General features: G+C 39.9%; 1 protein-coding gene across 1 annotated transcript in view; it reads left to right on the plus strand.

The window, feature by feature from the left end:
- RNGTT (RNA guanylyltransferase and 5'-phosphatase) overlaps nt 1-16,455 on the plus strand; it is a 341,865-nt gene extending 325,410 nt beyond the window's left edge. Inside the window, exons 15-16 of the mRNA XM_032339080.1 lie at nt 12,090-12,213; nt 13,733-16,455. Coding sequence (XP_032194971.1) covers nt 12,090-12,213; nt 13,733-13,896 — 288 coding nt within the window. The 3' untranslated portion in view covers nt 13,897-16,455. The remainder of the gene's footprint in view (nt 1-12,089; nt 12,214-13,732) is intronic.
- The last annotated feature ends 9,790 nt before the right edge of the window (nt 16,456-26,245 follow it).

The following is a 26,245-nucleotide window of genomic DNA, read 5'->3' on the forward strand; positions in this document are numbered from 1 at the left end:
AAGTTACCATATTGTTTTGATATAATTTTGATAATGTTCATATTTGTAAATTTTATTTATTTTAGATATTCTAATATGTCTATAGTGGTATCTCCTTATGCTTTTAACTTTTGTTTTCCTGATGACTAATGATGTGTTGAGCATATTTTCATATCCCTATCTGCGAACACTTATCATCCTTGGTAAAGTATCTGTTCATGTTTGCCCATTTTTATTGGTGGATTGATTTTTTTTTTTTTTTTAATAGAGAGAGTGCATGGAGAGGTGGGGTGGCAGAGGGAGAGGTAGAGAGAAAATCTTGGGTTCTATGCTCAGCATGGACTCTGATGCAGGGCTCAGCCTCAGGACGCTGAAATGATGACCTGAGCTGAAATCAAGAGTTGGATGCTTAGGGGCGCCTGGGTAGCTCAGTTGGTTAAGCATCTGCCTTCGACTCAGGTCATGAGCCCAGGGTCCTGGGATTGAGCCCCACATCAGGCTCCTTGCTCAGTGGGAAGCCTGCTTCTCCCTCTCCCTCTGCCCTTTCCCACTGTTCATGCTCTCTCTCTCTCTCAAATAAATAAAAAATAAATTTTAAAAAGAGTTGGTTGCCTTATTGACTGAGCCACCCAGGTGCCCTGTGTTTGCCCATTTTTTAATTGTGTTTTATTATCAAGTTTTAAGAGTTCTTTATGTATTCTGGATACAAATCCTTTGTCAGATACGTGATTTGCAAAGATTTTATCCTAATCTCTCTGTCTTGCCTTTTCATTCACTTAGCAATATCTTTAACAGAGCATAAATTTTAAAATTTACCAACTTGCATTTTATGAATCATGTTTTGGGTATTTTTCTAAGAAATTTTGCCTAACCCTGTGTCCCAAAGATTTTCTTCTGTGTTTTCTTTAACAAATTTTATAGTTTCAGGTTTCATGTTCAGCTGTATTTCCCATTTTGAGTTCATTTTTATGTAAAGTGAAATATTTGTGTTGAGGTACATTATTTTGCATGGGGATGTATTATTTGCTCCAACACCATTTGTTAAAAGGACTATCCCTTCTTCATTGTATTGTCTTTGCAACTTTGTCAAATATCAATTGACCTTGTAATTATGGATCTACTTCTGGCCTCTCTTCTGTTCCACTTACCTTTGTGTCTCTCTGCATACCAGTACCACATTGTCTTGATTACTGTAGCTTATACTTGGTCTTGAAATCAGTATCCGTTCTCCAACAATGTTCTTTTTGTTTGGGCTGTTCTAATTTCCTTGGCTTTAGATTTTAGATCAGATTGTTGATAGCTATAAAAAATTCTGTTGGCATTTTGCTTGTGATTATGCTGAATCTGTGGATCATTTGGGAAGAACTGACCTCTTAATAATATTGAATCTTTCAATTCATGAGCATTGGTGTATCTTTCCATTTGTCTAGATCCTCCTTGATTTTTTTCTTTTATTGGTGTTTTATAATTGTCAGCATACAGATCCAGCATATGTTTTTCTTATTCATATTTATTAAGTATTTCATGTTTTTGAAAGTTACTATAAATGATACCATTTAAATTTTAAAATTCTAATCATTCTTTGCTAACATACAGAAATATAATTGGTTTTAGAGGCATAAACCTTGTATTATGCAACCTTGTGAAAGTTACTTATTAGTCCTAGGAGCATCTTTATAGGTTTCTTCTATGTAAGTAATCATGTCTTCTGTGAATAGAGGCCATCTTAGTTCTCCCTTCCCAACCTATATGTCTTTTATTTGTGTTTTAAGCAAGGGAATGACTTGATTGGATTTGCATTTTTCAAAGACCAATCTGGCTGTGTTGTAAAGAATTGATGGGCTGGGGGGAAATGTAAAAGAGCCCGTTGTAGGAATCTGAGAGACAAAGAGGGGACAAATAGACATGTGTAGAATATGTTTTGGAGGTAGAATTGGTGGGCCCTGGTAATGAATTAAATATGGGGGAGATAAAAGGGGAAAGGAAATCAGGAGGGCACCAAGGTTTCTGTCATGAGGAACTGAGTGAATGGAGTTCCCATATATTGAGATAGAGAAGTACGTTTGAAGGAAGACAGAATTGAGTTTTGAATACATCAGGTTTGAGCAGTCTATTGCAATTTCAAATAAAGATGTCAAGTAGGCAGCTGGACCCTCTCTCTATATATATGATATAGAAGGGTATATATAGGGTATACCATATGAGAAGAAGAGTTTGGGAATGAGTCAGACTTATGTGGAACCCTCTTTAAAGGCTTGTAGAGAACATTATTTTCAGTTCCTTCAGCACACCAAGATCTTAAGATTTGTTTTCACCTCAGACCTTTGCACATACTGTTAATCACTGCCTGAAGTGTGTGACTCCCTTCTTTCCCCTGCACTCATTTGTTTCCCTCTCCCTCTTTCTCCTTCTTTCCCTTTCCTTCCTTCTTTCTGTAAACTGGCTTCTCATCATATTGTAGATCTCAACTGAAATATCTTCTCCTCAAACTACCCACCTAAAAACCAGATATCTTTCTCCCAGCATTAATTTCTATTGCATATCTGTTTTCTTCATAGCTCTTACCATAATTTATAATTTGTTACTTGACTGTTTACTAGACTATACTCCAAAGGACAGGGATTGTGTCTCTCTCACCAGTCTACAACTCTGTGCCTAACACGTGGCTGCTTAGTAGTATTTGTCAGATGGTGGGAAGGATGGATCCACAGGGCATTGCTGTGGCCACATTAGATCCAATGTCTTTGTGCTTTCATATGACTGACTTTTTTTTTTTTTTTTTTCAGCATAACAGTATTCATTATTTTTGCACCGCACCCAGTGCTCCATGCAATCCGTGCCCTCTCTAATACCCACCACCTGGTTCCCCCAACCTCCCACCCCAACCCCTTCAAAACCCTCAGATTGTTTTTCAGAGTCCGTAGTCTCTCATGACTTCTTAAACTTATATGTGAAGAGGTATTTTTTACCCAATTTCAGCCACATTATGAGCAGAAAAATAACCTAATTTGTTTCATTCTGCATTTATTGTCCACAGAGTACCAGATTTTGTAATAGCTGGTGGGATATGAAATAGCACTGTGGCATTGGACAGGGAGACCTGTATGTAAGACTTGGCTGTTCCATTTTCTAGGTCTGTGACTTTGGGTGGGATATTTACTCTAAGTTATAGGCTCCACGCCTGTTGAAGGGCAAGAATATAATTCCTACCTCATAAGATTGCAGTGCTAATGAAATGAGATTATGTGTATGGGTCACAGATTTATAATGCTTGATACATACTAAGTGCTCAATGAATAAACTGTTAATATTTGTTTATATAAAATGAGTCACATAGTTCTAGAAATGGTTGATATTGCTTGACCAATGGGTGGGCAGGGGGAGACAAATCTTTCACTTTCTCTACTTGTTTTTATTGCCAAAAGCAAAGGTGATGCTTTTATTTATTTACTTTTAATTTATTTAGCTTCAGTTAATAACATATAATGTATTAATGTGTTTTAGGGGTACAGGTCTATGATTCATCAGTCTTCTATATAGAAGTGCTGTTTTTAATACTGTGATAGCAAAGACTGGTAGTAGCATCACCTCCATGGTAGGCACCCAGAAACAGAGAGTACAAATGCATTGTTTATTCAGATGACAAACAGGATATTAAAGCCCTAAAACCTTTTGTTTTGTTTTGGGGTAAAGAAAGAAAAGTAGAAAGGAGGAAAGAGACAGAGAAAAGCTAGAGATAGTACTAGCTGGTTAGAGATAGTATGAGCTGGTTTGATAAGCTGAAGCTCACAATTCTCTTGAATTCCATGAACATCCTCTCTGAGGATCTCTCCAGGACTGGGTACTGTGCTCACAATGGGGAGATCAATGGGGAATACATATTTTAGTGATCTAGATCAAAACCAATGAGATTAACTTGATAGAAATTCTCACTCTCTATCATGATCTATATTCTGCACTTCAGGCAAAGTTGTTCACTACTCTGGTTGGTTTTCACTAAGTGCTAGATGCAAGCCTACATGTGGGTTTAGAGACTAGGATCTGGGGAAGGATGAATGAATGAAATGAATGAAAAGGACTTAGGGCAGAAGCCCTGGAACTTTCTTGGTTCATTTTGCCTAATACACAGCATCTCTAAGCCAAAAGAAATACCTAACACCTCCATTGATTGAGGGGATGGAACCAAACAGTTTAATAGGTATCTACATTTTAACAGTTTAGCATATGTTAAGGATTGCATAACTTCTCAAACCTTGGAGTCAGATTATACACCACCAGCTTCATTTATTGCTCCGCACTGATTTTTGTGATACCTGGTTTTTATCACAGTAATTACTCAAAACTCAGCTTTGCAAAGGTATAATGTCATCTCAAGGAACCTCATATTGAAACTGTGAACTTCCTCCAACTAATAGTTTGCATGGTGTCCAGGACATGCCACTGTTTCCCCAAAAGTTTAAAATATCCCACAGTACCTCTGTGAGTTTCTTGTAGCACACGAGGATACCTCATTACACAGTATGGGAACTGTGGTCTTGGGGCCTGATTCCAAGACTTTGTTTTCTTTAAAATTTTATCTCTTCTTATTTTTCTGTGCCACTGCATTAAAAAGCAACCTAGTGTTTATTTTCTTTTATAAAATAGTTTCTTTTTTTAATTAATTTTTTAATTTTTTTGTAAACATATAATGTATTTTTATCCCCAGGGATACAGGTCTGTGAATAGCCTGGTTTACACACTTCACAGCACTCACCATAGCACATACCCTCCCCAATGTCCATAACCCCATCACCCTCTCCCAACCCCCATTCCCCCAACAACCCTCAGCCTGTTTTGTGAGATTGAATCTTTTATGGTTTGTCTCCCTCCTGATCCCATCTTCTTTCATTTTTTCTTTTCCTAGCCCCCTCACCCTCCACATTGCATCTCCACTTCCTCATATCAGGGAGATCATATGACAGTTGTCTTTCTCCGATTGACTTTTCACTAAGCATAATACCCTCTGGTTCCATCCACGTCATTGCAAATGGCAAGATTTCATTTCTTTTGATGGCTGCATAGTATTCCATTGTGTATATATACCACATCTTCTTTATCCATTCATCTGTTGATGGACATCTAGGTTCTTTCCATAGTTTGACTATTGTGGACATTGCTGCTATAAACATTCAGGTGCACGTGCCGCTTTGGATCACTACATTTATAACTTTACGGTAAATACCCAGTAGTACAATCGCTGGGTCATAGGGTAGCTCTATTTTAAGCTTTTTGAGGAACCACCATGCTGTTTTCCAGAGTGGTTGCACCAGCTTGCATTCCCACCAACAGTGTAGAAGGGTTTCCCTTTCTCTGCATCCTCGCCAGCATCTGTCATTTCCTGACTTGTTAATTTTAGCCATTCTGACTGGTGTAAGGTGTTATCTCATTGTGGTTTTGATTTGTATTTCCCTGATGCCAAGTGATGTGGAGCAAGCACTTTTTCATGTGTCTGTTGGCCATCTGGATGTCTTCTTTGCAGAAATGTCTGTACATGTCCTCTGCCCATTTCTTGATTGGATTATTTATTCTTTGGGTGTTGAGTTTGCTAAGTTCTTTATAGATTTTGGATACTAGCCCTTCATCGGATATGTCATTTGCAAATATCTTCTCCCATTCTGTCAGTTGTCTTTTGGTTTTGTTAACTGTTTCCTTTGCTGTACAAAAGCTTTTGATCTTGATGAGGTCCCAATAGTTCATTTTTGCCCTTGCCCCCTTGCCTTTGGCAATGTTCCTAGGAAGAAGTTGCTGTGGCTGAGGTTGAAGAGGTTGCTGCCTGTGTTCTCCTCAAGGATTTTGATGGATTCCTTTCTCACATTGAGGTCCTTTATCCATTTTGAGTCTATTTTTGTGTGTGGTGTAAGGAAATGTTCCAATTTCATTTTTCTGCATGTGGCCGTCCAATTTTCCCAGCTCTTGTTGAAGAGGCTGTCTTTTTTCCATTGGACATTCCTTCCTGCTTTGTCGAAGATTAGTTGACCATAGAGTTGAGGGTCTATTTCTGGGCTCTCTGTTCTGTTCCATTGATCTGTATGTCTGTTTTTGTGCCAGTACGATACTCTCTTGATGATGACAGCTTTGTAATAGAGCTTGAACTCTGGAATTGTGATGCCACCAACTTTGGCTTTCTTTTCCAATATTCCTTTGGTTATTCGAGGTCCTTTCGGGTTTCATATAAATTTTAGGATTATTTGTTCTATTTCTCTGAAAAAATGGATGGGATTTTGATAGGGATTGCATTAAATGTGTAGATTGCTTTAGGTAGCATAGACATTTTCACAATATTTGTTCTTCCAATCCAGGAGCATGGAACATTTTTCCATTTCTTTGTGTCTTCCTCAATTTCTTTCATGAGTACTTTATAGTTTTTTGAGTATAGATTCTTTGCCTCTTTGGTTAGGTTTATTCCTAGGTATGTTACGGTTTTGGGTGCAATTGTAAATGGGATTGACTCCTTAATTTCTTTTTCTTCTGTCTTGTTGTTGGTGTAAAGAAATGCAAGTGATTTCTGTGCATTGATTTTATATCCTGACACTTTACTGAATTCCTGTACAAGTTCTAGCAGTTTTGGAGTGGAGTCTTTTGGGTTTTCCACATATAGTATCATATCATCTGCAAAGATATGAAATAGTTTCTTGAGGAATTTTTCTTATTAAAAATTAGGAAAGTCAAGCATATAGAAAGTTTGGAAAATACAGCATACACACGTAAAAGTCATAACTAATTCCACCATCCACCAATAACCATTGCCAGCATATCACTGTTTTATCTGTCCATTGTTCTATATAGAAATATTTTATATTTTGAGTAAGAACTCTGACTAACTCTGACTTTACTGGAAGTCATACCCTGAAGTTGTGACTTGTCTGTGATGACCTTTAGGATAAATAAAGCAGAGTTCTAGCTGCTCTCTTTATTGGTACTTTGATTAATTGAATGCCTGATTGAAGGGCTTGAAGACCCCACCATTCCCAAGGGAGAGACTTCCTTCTGCTCTGTTTCCAACCTAGCAAATGCAAAGTATGCTATTTATACATAATAGTAGCTATAGGTATAACATTTTTTTTTAAGAGGGTAACTTGTCAAGTGTTTTGCTTTCTCTAGTAGTGGATGTGCTTTCTAAAAGTAATATATCAAGGCCCTACTATTATGTAGTATTTCCAAAAGATTATTTATCTAAAAATTCAGATTTAAAACTATTTGTGGTGTTCTGATACCACAAGGAAAACTTTTATAATTCCATTTCATTTCTGACTTATTTTATTCTCTCTGCCTTTATAAGTACTAGAAATTGAAGTTATTTACATGAAAATAAGATTTTTATTTTATCTACTAAAGATATGTTTTTAAAATTTACTCTCTGTCACTCTGTAGAGATAGAACTTGAATTATCAAAGAGTAGAACTATAACTTCAAAAAGAAAAAATGGCCAATTTAGTTTAGCTCCAGAGAGCAGTTCACAAAAGATGGAACAGAAACTTCTAAGTAAAATGTGTATTCATCTTTAAAATCTCATTGTCATTCTCTGTCTCTCTCTTTCCCTCAATAATACTTTTAAATTCTAACCTGAACAGGTGGTGACAGTACTTTCTTAGCATAGCCTGGACTGTTGAGGAGTGATATTGTTCTTAAAAATCCTGGTAGAGGACCTCATCGCTGACTCTAGGGCTGGGGCAGAGAAAATACAAAGATGAGCCTGGAGAGTAGTATCTTGAATTGCCAGAAAGTAAATGCTGAAAATAAGTAAGTAAGTAAGTAAGTAAAAATGGAAACAAATTAAAAGGACACTGGAGCCAACCTAAGAGAATTCCCAATGCCGAAACTGGAACAATTTGACCAACAAAATAATTGACAGAAGAAGTTTATTATAAGCCAAAGACTAAAATAAATATCCATGAGTTCATATTGGTACAAATAAGCAAATAAATAAATGAGGGAAGTGGGACAAGTGTTCCTTACCAAAAAAGTCCAGATAATAAATGCAGAAGAGATGGAAAAAAGAGAAAACCCCCATTAGAACACCACAGAATAATTGCTGTGGGCAGAATTCACAGATGAATGCTGAAATTAACGAGCAAAACTTTAAGGAGAAACAGAATATTTGCATAGTCTCAAAATATCTCTCTCAAGAAACTTAGTAATGTCTGTGGTGGTTTTAGTAAATGTCCACAACTTTTTGGATACTCTTCCTTCTAGGAAGTGGAGTTTACTTCCCTTATCCTTGAGTGGGGCTCTTTGTTCATAGTGACTTGTAATTAACCCACAGAGTATGGAGAAGAGAACAGTAGTAGTAACTTTCCAGTAGTGAAACGTGGCATATACCATCTTAATGAAATGCTCGGGGAATAGCATCACCAGTAGTAAGTCTCGTTGCTAATATACCCTCCCCCCAGATATTACACAACAAGAAAGGCACTTCTCCTCTTGGCGTTTGTCCCCCAAATCTACAACCTCAGTCTAATCATAAGGAAACATCAGAAAATTCCAACTTGAGGAGCATTCTACAAATATCTGACTAGAACTCTTCAGAAGTGTCAAGGACAGTCTAAGGAACTGTCACAGATCAGAGGAAGCTAAGGAGACATGATGACTAAGTGCAGTGTGGTTTCCTGGATGGGACCCTGGAACAGATAAAGACATTAGTGGAAAAACTGAAGTCTGAATAGTCTGCAGTTCAGTTAATTGTTGCACCAACATGAATTTCTTTGAATTGATAAATGCACCATGATACATAAAATGTGAACACTAGGGGAAGCTGGGTGATGGGAATATTAAAATTCCCTATACCATCTATACACAGCTTTTCTGTAAATCTAAAATTATTTCAAAGTTAAAAGTAGAATCACTACATCTCACTGATGGACTTCTCAGTCTAAGGATATTTGTTATTTTAAAGTGTCTCCAGAGCAAATTAATTCAGAGAAATGCCCCGCCCCTCAAGCCTCTGTGCAATCTCTCTATAAAAGAAAGATGAGCTTTAAAAAAAGGATTTTATTTATTTATTTATTTATTTATTTATTTATTTATTTGAGAGAGAGCACAAGTGGAGGGAGAAGCAGAGAGAGAGAGACAAGCAGGTTGCCTGCTGAGTGCAGAGTCCAACACAGGACTCACTCTCACGATCCTGAGATCATGACCTGAGTCAAAAGCAAGAGTTGGATACTTAACTGACTGAGTCACCCATGCGCCCCAGCATGAGCTCTTTATAGGAAAACAGCTCTCCCGAAACAGGGACAGTAAGTTACAGAGTTTCATCCCACCACTAGAAGTAGAAATGTCACTTAGCCTGCTCGGGAGAGGTCAGTTCAACCAACACTGATGGTTTGCCTTTTGTAGGTATATGCCTAGCACTTAAGTTAAAAAAAGTAGTCTCTAAGAATAGTGCAGAGTGGAGCACCTGTGACTGTACCTGACTCTACTGTGGGCTCTTTATTGCAGGTATTATTATTGAGCTGCTAATTTAAAAATCTCCAGAGATATTAGGGGCACCTGGGTGGCTCAGTGGATTTCAGATCAGGGCATGATCTCAGGGTTGTGAGATCAAGCCCTCTGTCAGGATCTGTGCTGTATGCAGAGTCTGCTTAAGATTCTCTCTCTCCCTCTGCCCCCTCCACCCCCCTTCTCTTTGTCTCTCTCTCTCCCTCTCTTTAAAAAAAAAAAAAAGAAGCAAACAAACAAAAAACAAAAACAAAAATAACCCTCCAGAGATACTAGATCCAGTTTCATTGGATTGTCTCGTCTCATTTTATTGTAGATTAAAATAGTATAAAAAGTATGGTACTCAACAAGATGGATACACGAACAAAACATTTTTCAATATAAAGTACATTGTATATTGCTCTTTAAAAAGCCAGTAACATTCATTAATTCAGTATAATAGTACAGGTATGAAATCCTGATTTATAAATATTTTATTCTTACTACTTTCAAACTCTTATTAGTTGGTTATAGAAGGCCTAACAGGGTCTTGTTTTAGTAAATAATAATATGTACTTGGCTGAGGGTGGTTACTGTCATAGAATTAGAATTTGGATACTAAAATTAAAGTCCTCCCCTGTATGGCACTCATTCTCTTGATCTGACCATTAGTAACAATTGTCTTTAGTTTGTACACATATGAGAAGTATTATTTCTGTCAGTTAAATATATCTTACTACCCAACCAAATGAGTACGTTGTAATGTTTCTACCTTGGGAATATAACTGATGTGATCAGAAGAACGAGTTGTTCTTGAACATGGATATACATTTAGGTTACTGCAGTGGCAGATGCATGCATTTTTCAGAACGCTGTTTCCCGGTTGTTGTTAATGCATGCCCAAACAGATATGCAAATACTTAATAATGCTGCTTAGTTGTTGTAGTCAGATTGAGCAGCACATAATTTATAGCAAATCTGAAAGCAGGAACACAAGAATGATGAGCTATATGAAAAAGACTTGCTAGGATTGCTGGTCAGTGGAAGTACTGACTGCACGTTGTTGATACAAGCCTGTCTTGTGTAGTACCTATGATACAATTTTCTTGACACCTGTTTTCAGGGCATACCTTTCCATGTCATCCTGGTTTCTTTGGTGAATTTACTTAAAAAGTGTTTTTTGTTTTTGAAAGCAGTATGCAGTATATTCTTTCCTAATTTTAATTTAATTAAGAATTTTACTGGTTGGCCACTATGTGCCAGATACTTTCATTTATTATTCATCCAGGGTTCCGGTAAATTAGGAACTCCTTTGCCCATTTTAGAAATTATAAAATGGAGGCTCTGAAAGGTTTAGAAACTCATCTTTGTTAGATCCTACATGTGATAAATGTGGTTACCCAGCTGAATGAGTTGCCTAATACTTGACTATAGATAATGTATCAAAAGTAAAAGGAGGGGGGAATTGAGATTAGAATAATGAGTATTTGAGAATAATTTTAGCAAGTTTGCTAAGTGGAACATCAGTCTTTTGGGCATGTCTGTTCCACAGCCACTGAATGTATTGGTCCTGTTGGATTTGTTGAAAATGCAAATAATCCAATCCAATGTAATACTCATTAAGGGAAAAGGAATACAATTTGATAGTATTTATGAAGACATGCACAGCCTAATCTGTGAATTGAAAGCATCTTTTCAAAATTTGCTTCCCTTCATATTCCTAGGTGGTATTGAATCTGTGGGTAGAAAAATGAGAGCATTTCAAATAATGCTAATGAAGTTTAAATGATTGCAATCTACCATATTGTGAAGAAAAGTTGTTAGCTGTGAAAGATGAGGACAGAATTAAAATATTACCATGACTGGCATTTGATTTGAAAACTGCAAAGATAAGCTTAGGTTCCTATTTATGAAAACTATCCTCACAGCCTGATGAAATATCTTTTAAAAGGTTTTATGGTTACCATGGATACTTGTTAGCTTTGGTAGAGTAAGTTGTAATTCATATTCCATCATCTGAGGTGAAGGAGCCAAAAAAGCCACCCAACTAAAATCTAAGGTAGCTTCATCTGTATGTTCACAGTAGTTTGAAGAGATGGAAAGGGTATCTAACCCAAAGATTAGAGTTTGGGTTAGTTGTTACTTCTTGAAAAGCAAAATATTTAGCATGCACATTACCTGGATCTCATCCTAATGTTTACCCTCTATGTATAACTTTTTCTTTCAGCTGGTGAAGGGAACTTCTTAGGTTGTGACGTAGGAATCTAGATGGTGAGAGCCTTCTGAATGCTGACGAACCGAAGCAGCCTCCTCAATTTCTGAAAGCCATAGGGACGCAGAAATATTGAAGGCATTGGTCCCTATGGTAACATATTTGCATTTGGCCCATAAGTGGCTGGTTTCTGCTTAGCCTCTTGTAATTGCTATATATTGACAGCCGTTTTCACGACTATTTTTAAAATGTCGGATTAATGAGCATGTGTACAAGGGAGTGCACACCGTATCCTTCGGCTTGATTAGACACTTCGCATGACAAAAAGCTCTGCGTGAAGAGTTACTGAGGTGTTTTTGGCATTCCCTAATGTGTCTGTCTCACAGTGGAAGCAAAAAGCCTTTCAAATGATTTAAATATTTTCCTCAATTCTCTTTTAAAACAGGTGACAAAAGAGCTAAAACAGTATGACAACAAAATTATAGAATGCAAATTTGAGAATAACAGCTGGGTCTTCATGAGACAGAGAACAGACAAAAGTTTTCCTAATGCCTACAACACTGCCATGGGTGAGTATGACAACCTACCGATGTTTGTTACATTAAAAGAGAGAGAGAGAGAGAGAGAACACACACGTTAAGGTTTATAATCAAAATGTGCTGTCTTTGGTGTTCTGCCTGATGGGGCCCAGGGTCACTCAGACCCCTGTCCTTGCTGGCTGTGAAAGGGGCTGTGTCTGTCGGCTCCGGCTGGCTTGTAGGTTCCTGTCTCTAGGCCTGTGGGCTTGTGCCCATGCACCCAAAAGAGAAGTGTAAAGGGCAGGATAATGGGCTGTATACAAGTTGAATTTGTTGAACAACAACAACAACAACAAAAGCCATGATAATTTCAGATCTATTCAGAACTATAAAAACCATTGTTTGCCAGATGGTAAAAGACAAAATTAGCAGGGGGAAAATGTAATTTCCAGCTCCTAAAATAGCTTTACAAACAATGGAGAACAAAGTAAATGAAAACCATTAAAAAAAAAAAAAAAAAAAAAAAAAACCTCCTAAAACCTGCTGTGCTATCTTTCAGAGAGTTCTTTGAGTACAATATAAATACTTTGGGAATTCAGAATAGTAAGTTTCTTTCATGGGGAACAACAGAAATTAATTAATTTCATAAGGTAAACCTTATAGTAGCAGTAGCAGTTGTTGCTCTGGATTGCATTTTTAGTGAAGCTGGAAAAAAAAAACCCCAAATGGATAAAAACCAAGATTAAAGGTTAATAGAATTGTGTGCCTTTAGACTGCTCAATGATGATGCTGATTATATGATAAGCTTATGAGAAAATACAGAAATTGCCAGTTTCAGTTTTGCAGTTTGTGAAAGTTACTATTGTACATTTAAGGGTTCTGTTGGAACTAGCATCTGTGTTCAGACAAGATGAGTTAATTTTGAAAATGAGAATAATTAAGCCATTGTCCTCCCCCCACCCCCAAACTAGATATGTAAATACAATTCACAGACCTGGTGGTCAATTTTGATCACATAAGAAAAGATGCCGTATTTATTCATAATTTTATTAGAATACCTTACTTATCTCAAACAAGTTATTGAAATAAAATAGTACAATGTGTCTGCTCCAGTGGAACCTCCCTGTTCAGTAGAAACGGTGACGGGTGCCGTCATGGCAGGGTGGAGTTTCTGCTGACAGATGAGACTGGAGGATGGTAGCATATGGTTTCTGTAGAAGTTTTGGTTGAGTATAGACTGTAGCGTGATGCGCTGTGGTCCGTTAAAATCCTATGAAAGCAGTTTCGAAGAGGGGGAAAACGATAGTGATGGAGTGGTTGTAATTCAAATACTTAAAAGTTTTGGTTTAAAATTAATGGTACAGGAAAGAGTATCCACCAGAAGAGCACTCGTTTGCGGGGCAGGGGAGGGCGGAGAGTCGTTTCATGTGTGAAGCCTGTCACCCCAGTCGGTGAAATGAAACTGTTCAGCCTGTTGGGACGAAAACCTTTCCCCTTTCACATCTCCCTGTGGTGAGTCAGCTGCCTTAATTAACCCTCACGTGAGACACGTGTCTCCCTTTGTCCACAGCTGTGTGCAACAGCATCTCCAACCCTGTCACCAAGGAGATGCTGTTTGAGTTCATCGACAGATGTGCGGCAGCTTCTCAAGGGCAGAAGCGGAAACATCATCTGGACCCCGACACAGAGCTCATGCCTCCACCACCTCCCAAAAGACCTCGCCCTTTGACCTAAGACAAAGACCCTGACTCAAGGATTGAGAGGAAAAATGAGTGGGAAAAGATGCTGTTGCCCCATTTTTGCAGCCAGAGAAATTGGAAAAAGAGTGTGGCTTGATGTTGATACACATTTTGAATTTTTTTTTTTTTTAAAGAGTATTGTAGCCAGCCTGTAAATATTTGATGCATTTGTTTCCTCAGTGCTGCAATACCTCGTGGACTTTAAATGTTTTATTTATATCTGATAAACTCAGCCTTACCTTGTGAATCTGAAGATTGAAATATCCAAAGGTTTAATCGAGATTGAAATCAATGAAAAAGAGGCCTTGTTTGTATATGGATAACTTTCACTTTTAATTTATAAAGTTAGTAATCTGGAACTGTGAGCGCAGAAAACACTGTATTTTTTAGAAGCTGTATTTCAACTATGATAAATACTCCTTTTCAAAAAAATCTAGGCAATGGCATTAAACATTCTTGCTATCATTTATCATGGATTTCCTACATTTCTGAGATTCTTGTATTCAAAAACAAATGACAAGGTTGTTAAGTATTGTACTATATAGAACAACTTGGTCTGGCTTATATCATTTTAAGTTTTTTTTTTGAAATGTTAAAGTAAAAAAAAGTAAAGCCCTGTTTTTGTGAGTTGCATCCTTTTTAAAGGAAGTATATTGAGTATTTTCATGTTTCTATTCTTGGAACTAAAATATCAGCGATCCAGTGTGTCATTCTGGCAGTGGTTTTTGAGTTACTTCCTAGAACTTAGATATCCACCACCGGGTCCCTTTTATGTAGTGTTCTCCTGGGAGACTCTTTTTTTTTTTTTTTTTTTCTCCTTTTAAAAGAGCCAGGGCGACTTCTGCTTTACCTCAGTGGTATCGGCACATTGTAAATTACATTAAAACACACAACTCACTGTGATTATGGGAGTGATATCAAATACAAACGAAGTTGTGTTAGTTCCCTTGAACAAAATGGCAAAGGACATGCCAGCCGACTCCTTTGATTAGAAGGTAATGCCCATGGAATAGAATGCTGTCACTAGAAACCGCTCTCCCACTGCTAGATAAATGCAGAGGCAAAGAGTAGACATCTGTAGGAACTAAACATCAAGGAAGCCAAGACATTGATTTTCAAAGCCAGAATTCTATCTCTGTTCTGTGCTGGGGATGCTATTTCTGTTACACATCTGAATTTTACAACATTTACTGATAGATAATGGATTTATTAAAGAGCAGCTAATCGGTCATCTGCTGTTGTTGAGAAGCTGTGTTCTGATTGGCTTGTGAAGGAACTCTGAGAATTAGCCTACTAGAGGCTAAGGTATTTATTTTTAGAGGTACAGGTTTTAAGTATGTATATTTAAAACAAATTTTCATGATCTGAATTTTATATATGTCTATGCATATACATGTGTCAGTATATGCTGCCATGTATATTCTTCTACTAATACAATCAGACATGAAAAATGCAAATGAGTTACCCAGCAGACTGAATGTCTGACAGGATTTCTATATGGTATAGCACAGATTAACCAAAAATGTATTTACATTTACCTGCGTTTTGATGTTTTTAAACAAAGTTTTCTCCTGCAGTGCTTTTCTATATGAAATACTAGAGTCACGCTTAGGCTTTTCCCTTTGTTCTTTCCAAGTTATGTAACGCTTAGTGAATGTATCCAGAAGGTCATTTTAGTATTTCATTGCTAGAGTGCATTTGTGAGTTTGGGCACTAAAGGGATTAAAACACCTGACTGCTGCAATGACTGCTGAAAGGTGGAAATTTGTCATGTTCCATAGTGTCTTCTACAAAGTGGGTCTGGTCGGCGTTGGTGGTATAGTGTGAGCATAGCTGCCTTCCAGAGTGGGTCTGAAAAAACACCTATGCAACTCCAGATAGTCTGACGCCCGCTTCACCAGGATTAGCGACTCGTTTCACCTGGTAGGTCGCTTTCCTCCAAGCCTGTATAAATGCAGAGCCCTTTTGCAGATATAAGAGCTAGTTTTTGCCAGTGATCTTTAATGGAGTTAAATGTTTATGGTAATTGTAACCTTTTAAATTGAGTTATGTGAAAAGAGCATCTCATTTTTAATACACCCAGATATTTTCCCCCTTGCCTTTGTGCATTTTTCCAGAACTTAATTTTCCTAATTTGTTCTTTCCTTTCAATTACAGTGAAGTATAATCGCCGGCCTGATAAGTAGATCCCCTTTGGCCCCTGAACACACTGCCATCTGCAGTATCATAAAAAGTCATCTAGAAAGTCAAGGGGGAAAACCGAGAGGCAGGGATTGGGACAGCAAGAAGGAAGGAACTCCTTCCCTTGTCAGCCCACTTCACTGTAACTGTTTTCTCACACTGAAGTTTTGTAGACAAAAATAAGAAAACTTTGCTTTCCTGAGTTATCAAATATAAAAGCTTTCGCTTTGAATTTGGAGAAGATGTGGATGACTCGACTGCCTGGATGGTTACATTTGCTTTCCGTGAAATGCTCAGAAAATGTCAGGACATTCCTTCTCAACTGTGTGTCCATGTGGATTGTAATAAAACTACTGATTTAAAATAACAGAAAGTGTATCCACTTTGTTTTGTGTCCCTTTATTTGACTAATGATCTCATGTCCTTTCTGTTGCCGCATTGTCCTGTCAGCCATGCCCCATCATAATCCATCTGGTTTTGTTGCATTCTAGAATTAGCATAAAGACTTGGAAAATCCCGTTTTCCTCCTGAGAAACCAAGAAGTTGGATTGACTTGGGGGGGTGCAGTTTGCACCTTTTCTTTTTGGAGTGTAAAAGAGTGGGGGGAAGTACAAAGCACATCTGTAAATGATACTTACTATATTTCTGTTCATTCACCTCTTAGTGCACTACTATATGAGGAGATATTCTGTTACATTATTTTTAACACATTTAATGCTTTCTGCAGTAAATATTCTGAAATAGTGACATAACGACTGCTATCAGTTTTTTTGTTGTTATTGATTCTTCATTTTTTTAAAGTATGGAATTTGCCATTTGTAATTTTCAAATGATAACCATTTGGAACTAAGTGCATAGTCCTTTCTAGGCAAAAGACCTTGAAAGTCAAGAACCAAATACTTGCAGGTGGGGAAGACTAATGTGGTAGAAAAAACCCTGGGTTAACCCCAGAAACCAAGTCGAGGCTCTGCCTCTCATTGATTCTTGTGTTCTCTCTTAATCTCACCCTCTATCCCCCCACCCCGTCCCCATCTATAAAATACTGAGATCGAGCCAGATGATCAAAAAGAGCCTTTTCAGGTCTAACACGATTCTTGTGATGGCTCATGCTTTGTAAATAGCCCATGTTTACAATGAAGGCAATATTGCCATTACTGAAGATTTACCAAGCATTACGACTGTCCTAAACACAACAGCCCCGTGCAGGTAGGTACTGTTACTACCCTCCTTTTGTAGTTGAGGAATCTGAGACTCAGAGAGGTAATTAACCCAGGGTGGTGTAGTTGTTAAGTTGTGAGCTGAGGCCCAAATATAGGTCTTTCTGACTCCCAACGCCTAATTGATTGTTCAGTACTCCTCAAGAGCTTTGTTGCAGCCCCAGCGTGGGGGCTGCTTCCATGCCAGGGCCCCCAAACTATTTGTGTCTTTGGGGCTAACAGGGTTTCAAGCACCTCTCTCTAAAGCAGGGAGATGAAGTTGGGATCAGCAAAGTGGATATATTTTTAGGGACTTAATATTTAACAATATTTAAATGTGAGTGACACAGAGGCCATGAAAAGAAATTTAATATTCTCATTAAGATGCTAAATTTCAGAGACATAATTAGGAAGAAATAAGTGATTAAATTACACACCGGGCCAACATTTTTCTGATTGTCGCATAGTTAACTGTCAACTCTGATGCTTTGGCAGGTTGGTGTCAGCCTTGGTTAACCCAGAAGCGTCCTTCCTCCTACCAGACTCTGCCATCAGGGGACCAACCACTGTGCAGGGTAAACAGGGTGGTGGTGGAGGGCCCTCAGACCAGAGGCCTGCCAGGCTTCTAAGAAGACTTCACATTTCCACAGATGAGCGCATGTATCCAGGGTTGCCAACTGTTTGGCCATGGAGTGGCTTTACAAAATATCAGGTTGCCATTATTTCATAAAATTGAATTTTTTTAAGTTTTTTTTTTTTAATTTGATAGAGAGCATAAGCAGGGAGAGCAGCAGAGGAAGAGGCAGAGGGAGAGGGAGAAGCAGGCTCCTCACTGAGCAGGGGGCCCAGTGTGAGACTCAATCCCACAACCCTGGGATCATGACCGAAGCCAAAGGCAGATGCTTAAACTAACTGAGCCTCCCAGGCCCCCCAAAATAAAGAGAATCTTAACCAAAAAAGGGGTAGGACATCATTTAGAAGAAAAGGTGTGTCTTTACATAGAACAAATTTTTTTTTATGATTCTCTACATGGTCCTTTGCTTCTACATTTCACCCCAAACTGGTGAAAACTTTTTCATTGCACAGGTAAAATTCCAGGCAGCTTGTAAGCCGGCAGAGGGGCAAGCCCTGGTTCTGTAGCCCAAGGTCATTTGCATAGCGAGAATTTATCATAGTATACCTCGCAATTGTTGATTCTAACATGCTTTTGAGATATAAGGCATACAGGTGAAAAATGAATTGTCTGAATGTTGAAACCTACCTGGAGAGAATGAACCCCTCAGCTGTTTAAGATACAAAAATAAGCATAGGCAGATAAAACACAGAAAAACAATGTGACAACAAATCAGACCCAGAGAGCACCAATGTACACAACTTTGAAATTGGTGCATAGTATGTTTTTCCTTTAGAATGCTGCCACCAGAATGACCCCTCAAGTCTGCAGACCTGTTCCTGCTGTTGCTCACCAGGAAGAGCTCTCTGGTCCGAGATGTCAGAGGCCTTCCATGATCTGGCTGCCGCCTGTATTCAGATTTGGGTCATGTCTGTGTGCCTCCTTGTCATTCCCAGAACTCCATGTTCTCTAAACTCAGGAATCTTTCCTCATGGTGCTGCTCCTGGTTTTGCCAGAGACCCCAAACTCCCTTCATCTCAGGATCGAGGGGGCCATCCTGCTGTAGGTAGCCTCTAAGATCTCACACTGTATCATGATAGTCTCCGCCGGTCTCCTCTCCAAACAAGGGTTTGGCCCATAACACAGGGTATATAACAGCAGCGAGCCCTCAGTCGTGTTTAGGGCAGGAGGTGCAAATGCCCTACTGTACTTCCTGTCGAGACTCAAGACATATTTGCTGTTGTCTCCCTCAGTTCAGCTTATACGAGCATGATTTTTTTTGTCACTCTGACCTTCTCGTCATAATAGCAGCTCTGAAAACGTCTCATTTCTTCAGAATTTCTTCAGAGGCCATCTACGATGTGTCTTGTATTTAATCCTGACTAGAACTGTCTTGTCTGTTCTTGCCTTTTGCACTGGAAGTGAGTGCTTCTGAGGAAACTTCTCAATAGGAGGAATCTTAAAAAAAACCGCCCTGGCCTCCTGGCCTTGAGACACTTTGAGGGGAGGTGTGAGGAAAGTCGTGTTCTCAATCACATCTTATTTTTTGGTGCAGTTTCACTGAGCCTGCCACGTCTTCAGCTAGGAGGCTCCTTCTCCCTTCCCACCTACTCCTGCCCAGCTTCTGATGTTTTCAAAGAGAAATCTTCCAGTAACTGCTGAAGCTTTTCAGTTAGTTTTAAAAATAAATACCACTCCGTGATCCCTGAGCGTAAATTGGTGCTTCTAGCCACGTCTTTTAGAGTGGGAAAGGCAAGTGAAAGATATTATTCTTGTTGCTACTATCGAATGCTATCTTCCAGGATCTAAAGGAATAAGAAATTTTATAGTTTCTGTAGAAGTTCTGCTTCCCTTCTGAAAGCTGTCAGGGGAACATTGTGTAGTTTTGATCTCCAGTCTAAGCACACTGTGTGCTCTGATACACATCGACGACGAGGGCTGCTAGAGAGAGCCTAGCTGAGCCACATGACAACCGAAACTCTCCTGTAAAAAATTTCTTGAAAATTCTGCATGTGGGTAGAGTCTGTATGCCTGGACACATCACATACAATTGGAATGACGCAGGAGGTGTGACGTGTTCCAGACCTTCGTGGACGGGCACAGTGAGTGGGCAGGGAGGTGCAGACAAAGAACGTGGGGAGGGCTGCTTTGGAGCAAATTGTCTAAGGCTTGTATGAAAGACAGGGGAAGGATATCTGGCTGTAATCGCTCTGACCTAAGCTAACCAACCAACCAATTGCCCTGGGCCCCCTTGATCTTCCTTTTCTCTGGTCCTTTTTCCTGCAAGATTCCTAGGAGGTGATTGCACTTGTTCACTCTCTCTGCTTTCCTTGTATTTTCTCTTTTTTCTTTCTTTCTTTTTTGAGAGAGAGAGAGAAAGCATGCAAGTTGGGCACAAGGGAAGGCAGAGGAAAAGAGAGTCTGAGGCAGCCTGCACACTCAGCACAGAGCCCAACTCAGGGCTCGATCTCACAACCCTAAGGTCATGACAAGAGCTGATATCAAGAGTCGGACCCTCAACCAACTGAGCCACCCAGGCGCCCCTCCTTTGTATCCTCTGCCAACAGGCTCTGCCTCTACTGAGAATGCTCCTGTCCCCACCAGCAGTGCCCTCCACAGGGTCAAATCCACTCTCCTAAGTGACCTCTCAGCACGATCAGCTTCTCACTCCCTGGTGTTTGTTTTGTTTTTGGGTTTTTTTCCCCCTCTCTTTCTTTTCCTTATCTATTTATTTATTTATTTATTTCTCTTTTTAAAGGGAAATGTCAACCATATACAAAAGTAAGGAAAATGCACAGTGACGTCCCATCTACCCATAGTTAGCAGTGATCAGTTTGTGGTACTTCCTGTTTGTTGAAGGAAGTCCCCCATCTCCCTTCACACACACACACACACACACACACACACACACACACACACGATTACTTGAAAGCAAATCACAAACTTCTTGTTGAACCCTTGCCATTCTTGGCTTCTAAGCCTCCATAGTGTCTTGATTGTCTTTCCTCCTACCTACAGGGTCTCCCTTGCTGAGCCCTTTTTACCTTCTCTGCCTCCTAGTGTTGTAGTAAGCCAGGTTTGGTCCACTGACCTCTGTGTATGTGTAGCCAGAAAGTGTAGACTTTCTCTAGGAGATCTGTCCTTGTCCCTGAATGCTAATACCACCTATACACAAACAATTTCTAAATTTATTTTTAGCCTGGATCTTGCTTGTGAATTCTAGAGTCAAATATCCAACTGACAGCTTGACATCTTCACTTAGATGTTTAATAGTCACCTCAAACTTAATACACCCCAAACTGAACTTTCCTTCCCCCATAGACTTGCTTCTCTTCCCACAGTCTTCTTGTAGAGCTTAGTTAATGGCAATTGCACTTTTCCAGTTGCTTCAGAATCATCCTTGATTCTTTTCTTCTCTGACACTCCACGTCCAATCCATCAGCAAATGCTGTCAGCACCACCTTCAAACTGTAACCAGAATTTGACAACTTCTCAACCTCTACAACGTCTCTCATCCCATCTCTTGCCTACGTTATTGCCATAGCCTCCTAACTGGTATCCTGGTTTTCATTCTCCTTCATCCCCTCCTCCGTCTGTTCTCCACACAGCTGTCTGTAATATTTTTTAGAACATGTCACTCAACTACTCAGAACCTTCCAGTGCCTTCCACCTCATTCAGAATTAAATTCTAAATGCATACCATAGCCCACAAAGCCTACATAACATAGCCCCCAGCCGCCTCTTCGGAGCTCACCTCTCATCCTCCTCCTAGTTCACTCTGTGCATCCCACTGGTGCCCTTGTGCTTTCTTCATCTTGCCAAGCGTGTTCCTGCTTCAAGGACTTTGAACTTTTTCTTCCCACAACCTAAATGCCCTCCCCCTAGCTATTCCTAAGGCTCACTGTCCTTTCATTCAATTATCTAGATGAATTCCACCTCATCAAAAAGATATGGCTGACCATCCCACCTAAAGTGCTACTCCCACCTGGGTAGCTCAGTCGGTTACGTGTCTGCCTTCCCAGGGTCCTGGGGTCGCACCCCAAGTCGGGTTCCTGCTGGGCAGGTAGCCTGCTTCTTCCTCTGTGTGCACACTCTCATCTCTCTCTCTCAAGTAAATAAATACAAATTTAAAAAAATATATAAAGTGCTACTCCCATCACCACCTACCTACCTTCTTATCCTAATTCATTTTTCCACAAGCACTTATCCAACATGTTTACATGTTTTCCCAGTGTCTGACTCTCTTCTCTAGAATGTTAGTTCTAGAATGTGAACTGAGAATTTAATTTCCTTCACTGCTGTATTTCCCGTGCCTAGGCCAGTCTGGCATGAAGTATAGAAGTTTAATAAGTATTTCTAAGTCTGTAAATGAACTAGGGTTGTGCAGATAGGCTGGGAACAGATTACGAAGGGATTTGAATGTCCGGCTAAGAAGTTAGGCTCAATTTAGTCAACAGTAAAGAGCTATTGAAAGCTTTTATACATGGGAGTTCTTTGTGAGAATTTGTCCAAGGAGGCAGAAGAAAGAAAAGCAAGATGATAGGCCAGCTGAGAGGCTACTGTAATAATCCCTTTGAGAGGTAAAGAACCTAGAATACGATAGCATATACAGAAATGGAGGTGAGGGAGGGAACAGGCATTCAGGAGAGGGAATCATCAAATTCAATAATCGGTTGAGAAGCCAAGATTACCTTCAAGGGTTTGAATCAAGGGGGGGGAATGGTGGGGCCCTGCCCAGAAACAGGGATGTGAGAAGGAAAAGCTGACTTGGGGCTGGGATGGAGAAGGAGCTTCAGAGCAGGATGAGCTGGGGGTGCTGCCAGGAGTTTCAGAAGGAACTACCCAAAGACAGAGGTAAAATTTAGAATGGTGTTCAGACAGTCAGACTGCTAGCAAGATTTGAAAATTGTTCACACAGCAGTGATGGTATAAAACAGTGTGAGAAGAAGGTATCGGGTAAAAAGAGGGTCAGCAACCTCCATGTTAGTGGATGGAAGAAAAAAATGACAAAGTACAGCATCAAGACGTCAGTTCAAATAAAGATCAAGAAAGTAAGGAAAAGAAAAGAAAGTCAAGAAGGTACAACCTTCAGGAGCTGAGAGAGAGAAGGATGTCTTGATAGAGGAGGCAGAAAATAGTTCCAATAGCCCTAGGAGCAAGTGATGGAGAGCGAAGGACTGAGAAAAGAGTAGGCAGATAGATAACTTTCAGAAGCATGAATGGGGATGGCTAAAGTCGAGGGAAAAACCAGACAGAATATGAGGACATGGAAGTGGTGGGGTTTGGAGCTTAATCTATCAAGAGATGAATGAATATTCCTGAGGGTAGAGGTGATGCCATGTATTCACTCCATGATGACCTGTCTAGACAGTTTCCCATCCCCTGTTTCAAGACGCCCATGTGTGTGACCAGGGGTCATAGGGATCTAGTGATCAACACCAGAAGTGTTGATCTTCTTAGTTCTCAGGCTGGGGGCGGGTGCTGGACAGTTGCCTCCAGCTGAATGATGTCTCTGGGCTCCCGAAAGGAAGAACCTGGTGATTCCTGCAGGTGAAAGCTCAGGACCAACCTAAGTACCCAGGAGGCTGCTGCTCCACCGTGGAGATGGGGGGGAGCGGGGGCATGGGTGAGGCTGGTCCCAGAGCGTGACGCTGCCCTGCCTAGACAGAGAGCCCATGGAGCACCTGAGCACACAGCCTGGGCTATTGGACACCCCCCTCACCCCCACCCCCTACTCCTGGCAACTGACAAGGGCATTAAGGCATGGCGCTGTCCCTGCCTTCCTGTATGTCAGCTATTCCTATCCACTGTGACTGACAAACTACTGTAGTGGCATCCATTTTAAGTACAAGGAGACCTCTTTAACAATGCACATGCATTCTGCACATTAGGGCCTCGTCATTATTTAGAAATAATTTATGTAAAAATAATTGTCTTGGAATGGGAGTCCATTTGCTTTATCATAAGTAATGTCAGCAAGAAATCCCCATGAATTTATATGTAGAACTGAAAAACAGAACGTGACTGGATTCTTTAAATATAATTTCAGCAGTTGACATTTTTGAAAGGTTGCCCAAAAAATGGCTTTAATTTTTTTATTCCCCACATGTACAAGGTTTCTCATTGATAGTGACTACCAAGAAGCTGAAGGGATTATCATTAAAAGTTTTGGTCAGGATTTTAGGACAGCATTTAAAGCAGTAAACCTGACATTAAAAAGGTATGTTCATGGGAGCAAGCACAAAGTTCTCATTTAACATTTTGAAATGATTTTACTTCGAAATTTTGTATGAAGCTGTGTCTTCCCTAAGACTTTTTGTTTTGTTGTTTTCTTACCACAATTTTTTAATCTAAAGAAAATTGAATGGACCTTCCCCGTCAAGACCCATATAGACACCTTTAATGCTTTAGCTTTACCCCAGGGTTCCCTCCAAGATTGTCATGTGTTTGCCATGATGTTAAAAGGGCTGGGAACATTGTCTGATGGCCAAGGATTGGAGATTGGCAAAGTGAAAACAGAAGAAAGTTGAAAAGATGAAGGATTTAACCCCACATTGGGCAAGAAATCAAGAAAAATTGGAAGGGTATGATGGCTTGGGTGAATAGGAGAGAGTGAGACCAGACTGAAAGATCAGAGTGTAGAGCCATGCTACACTGAAAATGGCAGGGCACTGCATTCCATCTCTCCTATACTTGTATTTTCTTTGCTGCCTCACACCAGTATCAGGACTTTTTTGTTATACAATGACAGGAAAGCAAATTTACCCACTCTAAATAATTAAATAGTCCAGAAGGCAAGAATGGGTTCAGGAATGGCTTGATCCAGGAGTTTTACAACTCTTCAAGTCTCAGTGGGCATCCTATGGTCCTTCAAGAATCACATCTCAATTCACTTGTGTCATAAAGAACAACTATCTATCTACTAACAGCCCCAGGGAAAGTTTCATTACATTTCATTTCATCTGACAGGTCATTTGTCCCTTACTGAACCAGTCCCTGTGACCAGGAAATATAATGCCCTCTCTGAATGGCCAGACTTATGGCTGGTGCCCCCTGTATAGCTGAGAATGGAACCAAGTCTCCCAATATCTTTTTTGTTTGCTTAATTGCTTTTATACCTTCTTTTTGGCACCCCCCCCAAGGTTTATTCATATTCATTAGTAATAGTCAAAATATTAACCAACTGATAAGCACTGGTGCTGACAAATCAGGACAACTCTGGAGGAGCATACCGAACATTCCCTGCGAAACCAGGTGTTACTCCTCTCTGGTTGCTAGGTTGTAGGGAGGTCTGGGAATACCACAGAGAGGCAGCATAGCCGGGAGGAGGAATTCGCTGCGGGTGATTAGGGAAATGGCTGTTTCCCAACTAGTATTCAGCTAGTATTGTCTTTCAATATTTACAAGCTGTGATGCTATAACAAGAGTAGTGGCACTGCTAGTATTCCAGCTCTTTTTGTGTGTGTTTGATCCTTTCCACCACCATAGATAGACCGTCCTCCTAAAGGCTGGGGAGGGGGCTTGTTTGTTCCTGAATCTCCCATAGCACCAACAAGGTACATTTGTCCATTCGCTTACTCAACAAGCATTTCTTCAGCCCAACAAATATTAGGTAGTGAATAGTTTAATTGAATGAATGCAAAAGCCTCCTTTAAAAGGGTTGCAAAAAAAAAAAAAAAGTATTACAGTTAGAGAAAGATCCAGTTTCATTTAGGAGAAGGAGTAAGCGGAAAGTTTGAGGAAACTAATATGACTCTAAGGGAATTTATAATAATAGACACAAGTTGCCAAGAACAGTGACCAAGATTTATCTAGAGCTTGTCCTGGTTACAAATACATTTCCCTACATTTCTTGTCGATGAGATCCAGTGGAAGGGGTGTGTGTTGGGTGCAAGGCAAGAGGAAGCCCAGATAAGCAAGCAGAAGGGAAGGCACTGGCCTGGGGCAAGAAGCAGGGGAAGAGTAACAACCAGCAGGAAGCTGGCTGAAAGGAGTTTGCAGCAGTGGTTTGGGGGTGGGGAGCTACCTCCTGGCCCCTGATCACCTCCGGGGATCCTCCCACAGAGAAGAAAAGCACAAGACGGAGTTTGAGCTGAAAGTCATCCTCTGGGGCATCTGGTACCATTTTAGAGGTAAGTAAAGTGAGACCCAGAAATACTAGGTGACTTTAGCACAGCTGGTCCCCATCTTTCTGATTCTCTGCTCCCTTGGCATTATTCCCTGTGAAGCTAAAGATGGGGAGGAAAAAAGGATTTCCTCCAGGTAGGCAGACAATCTGACCTTGGACAAAGCCTGTGGGTAGCCCAGATGTGACTGCCCTTTACCCTGTTTTCACCCTTGAGCTTGAGCAACAG

Source organism: Mustela erminea, chromosome 4, assembly GCF_009829155.1.
Source record: "Mustela erminea isolate mMusErm1 chromosome 4, mMusErm1.Pri, whole genome shotgun sequence".
Classification (NCBI taxonomy): Eukaryota; Metazoa; Chordata; class Mammalia; order Carnivora; family Mustelidae; genus Mustela; species Mustela erminea.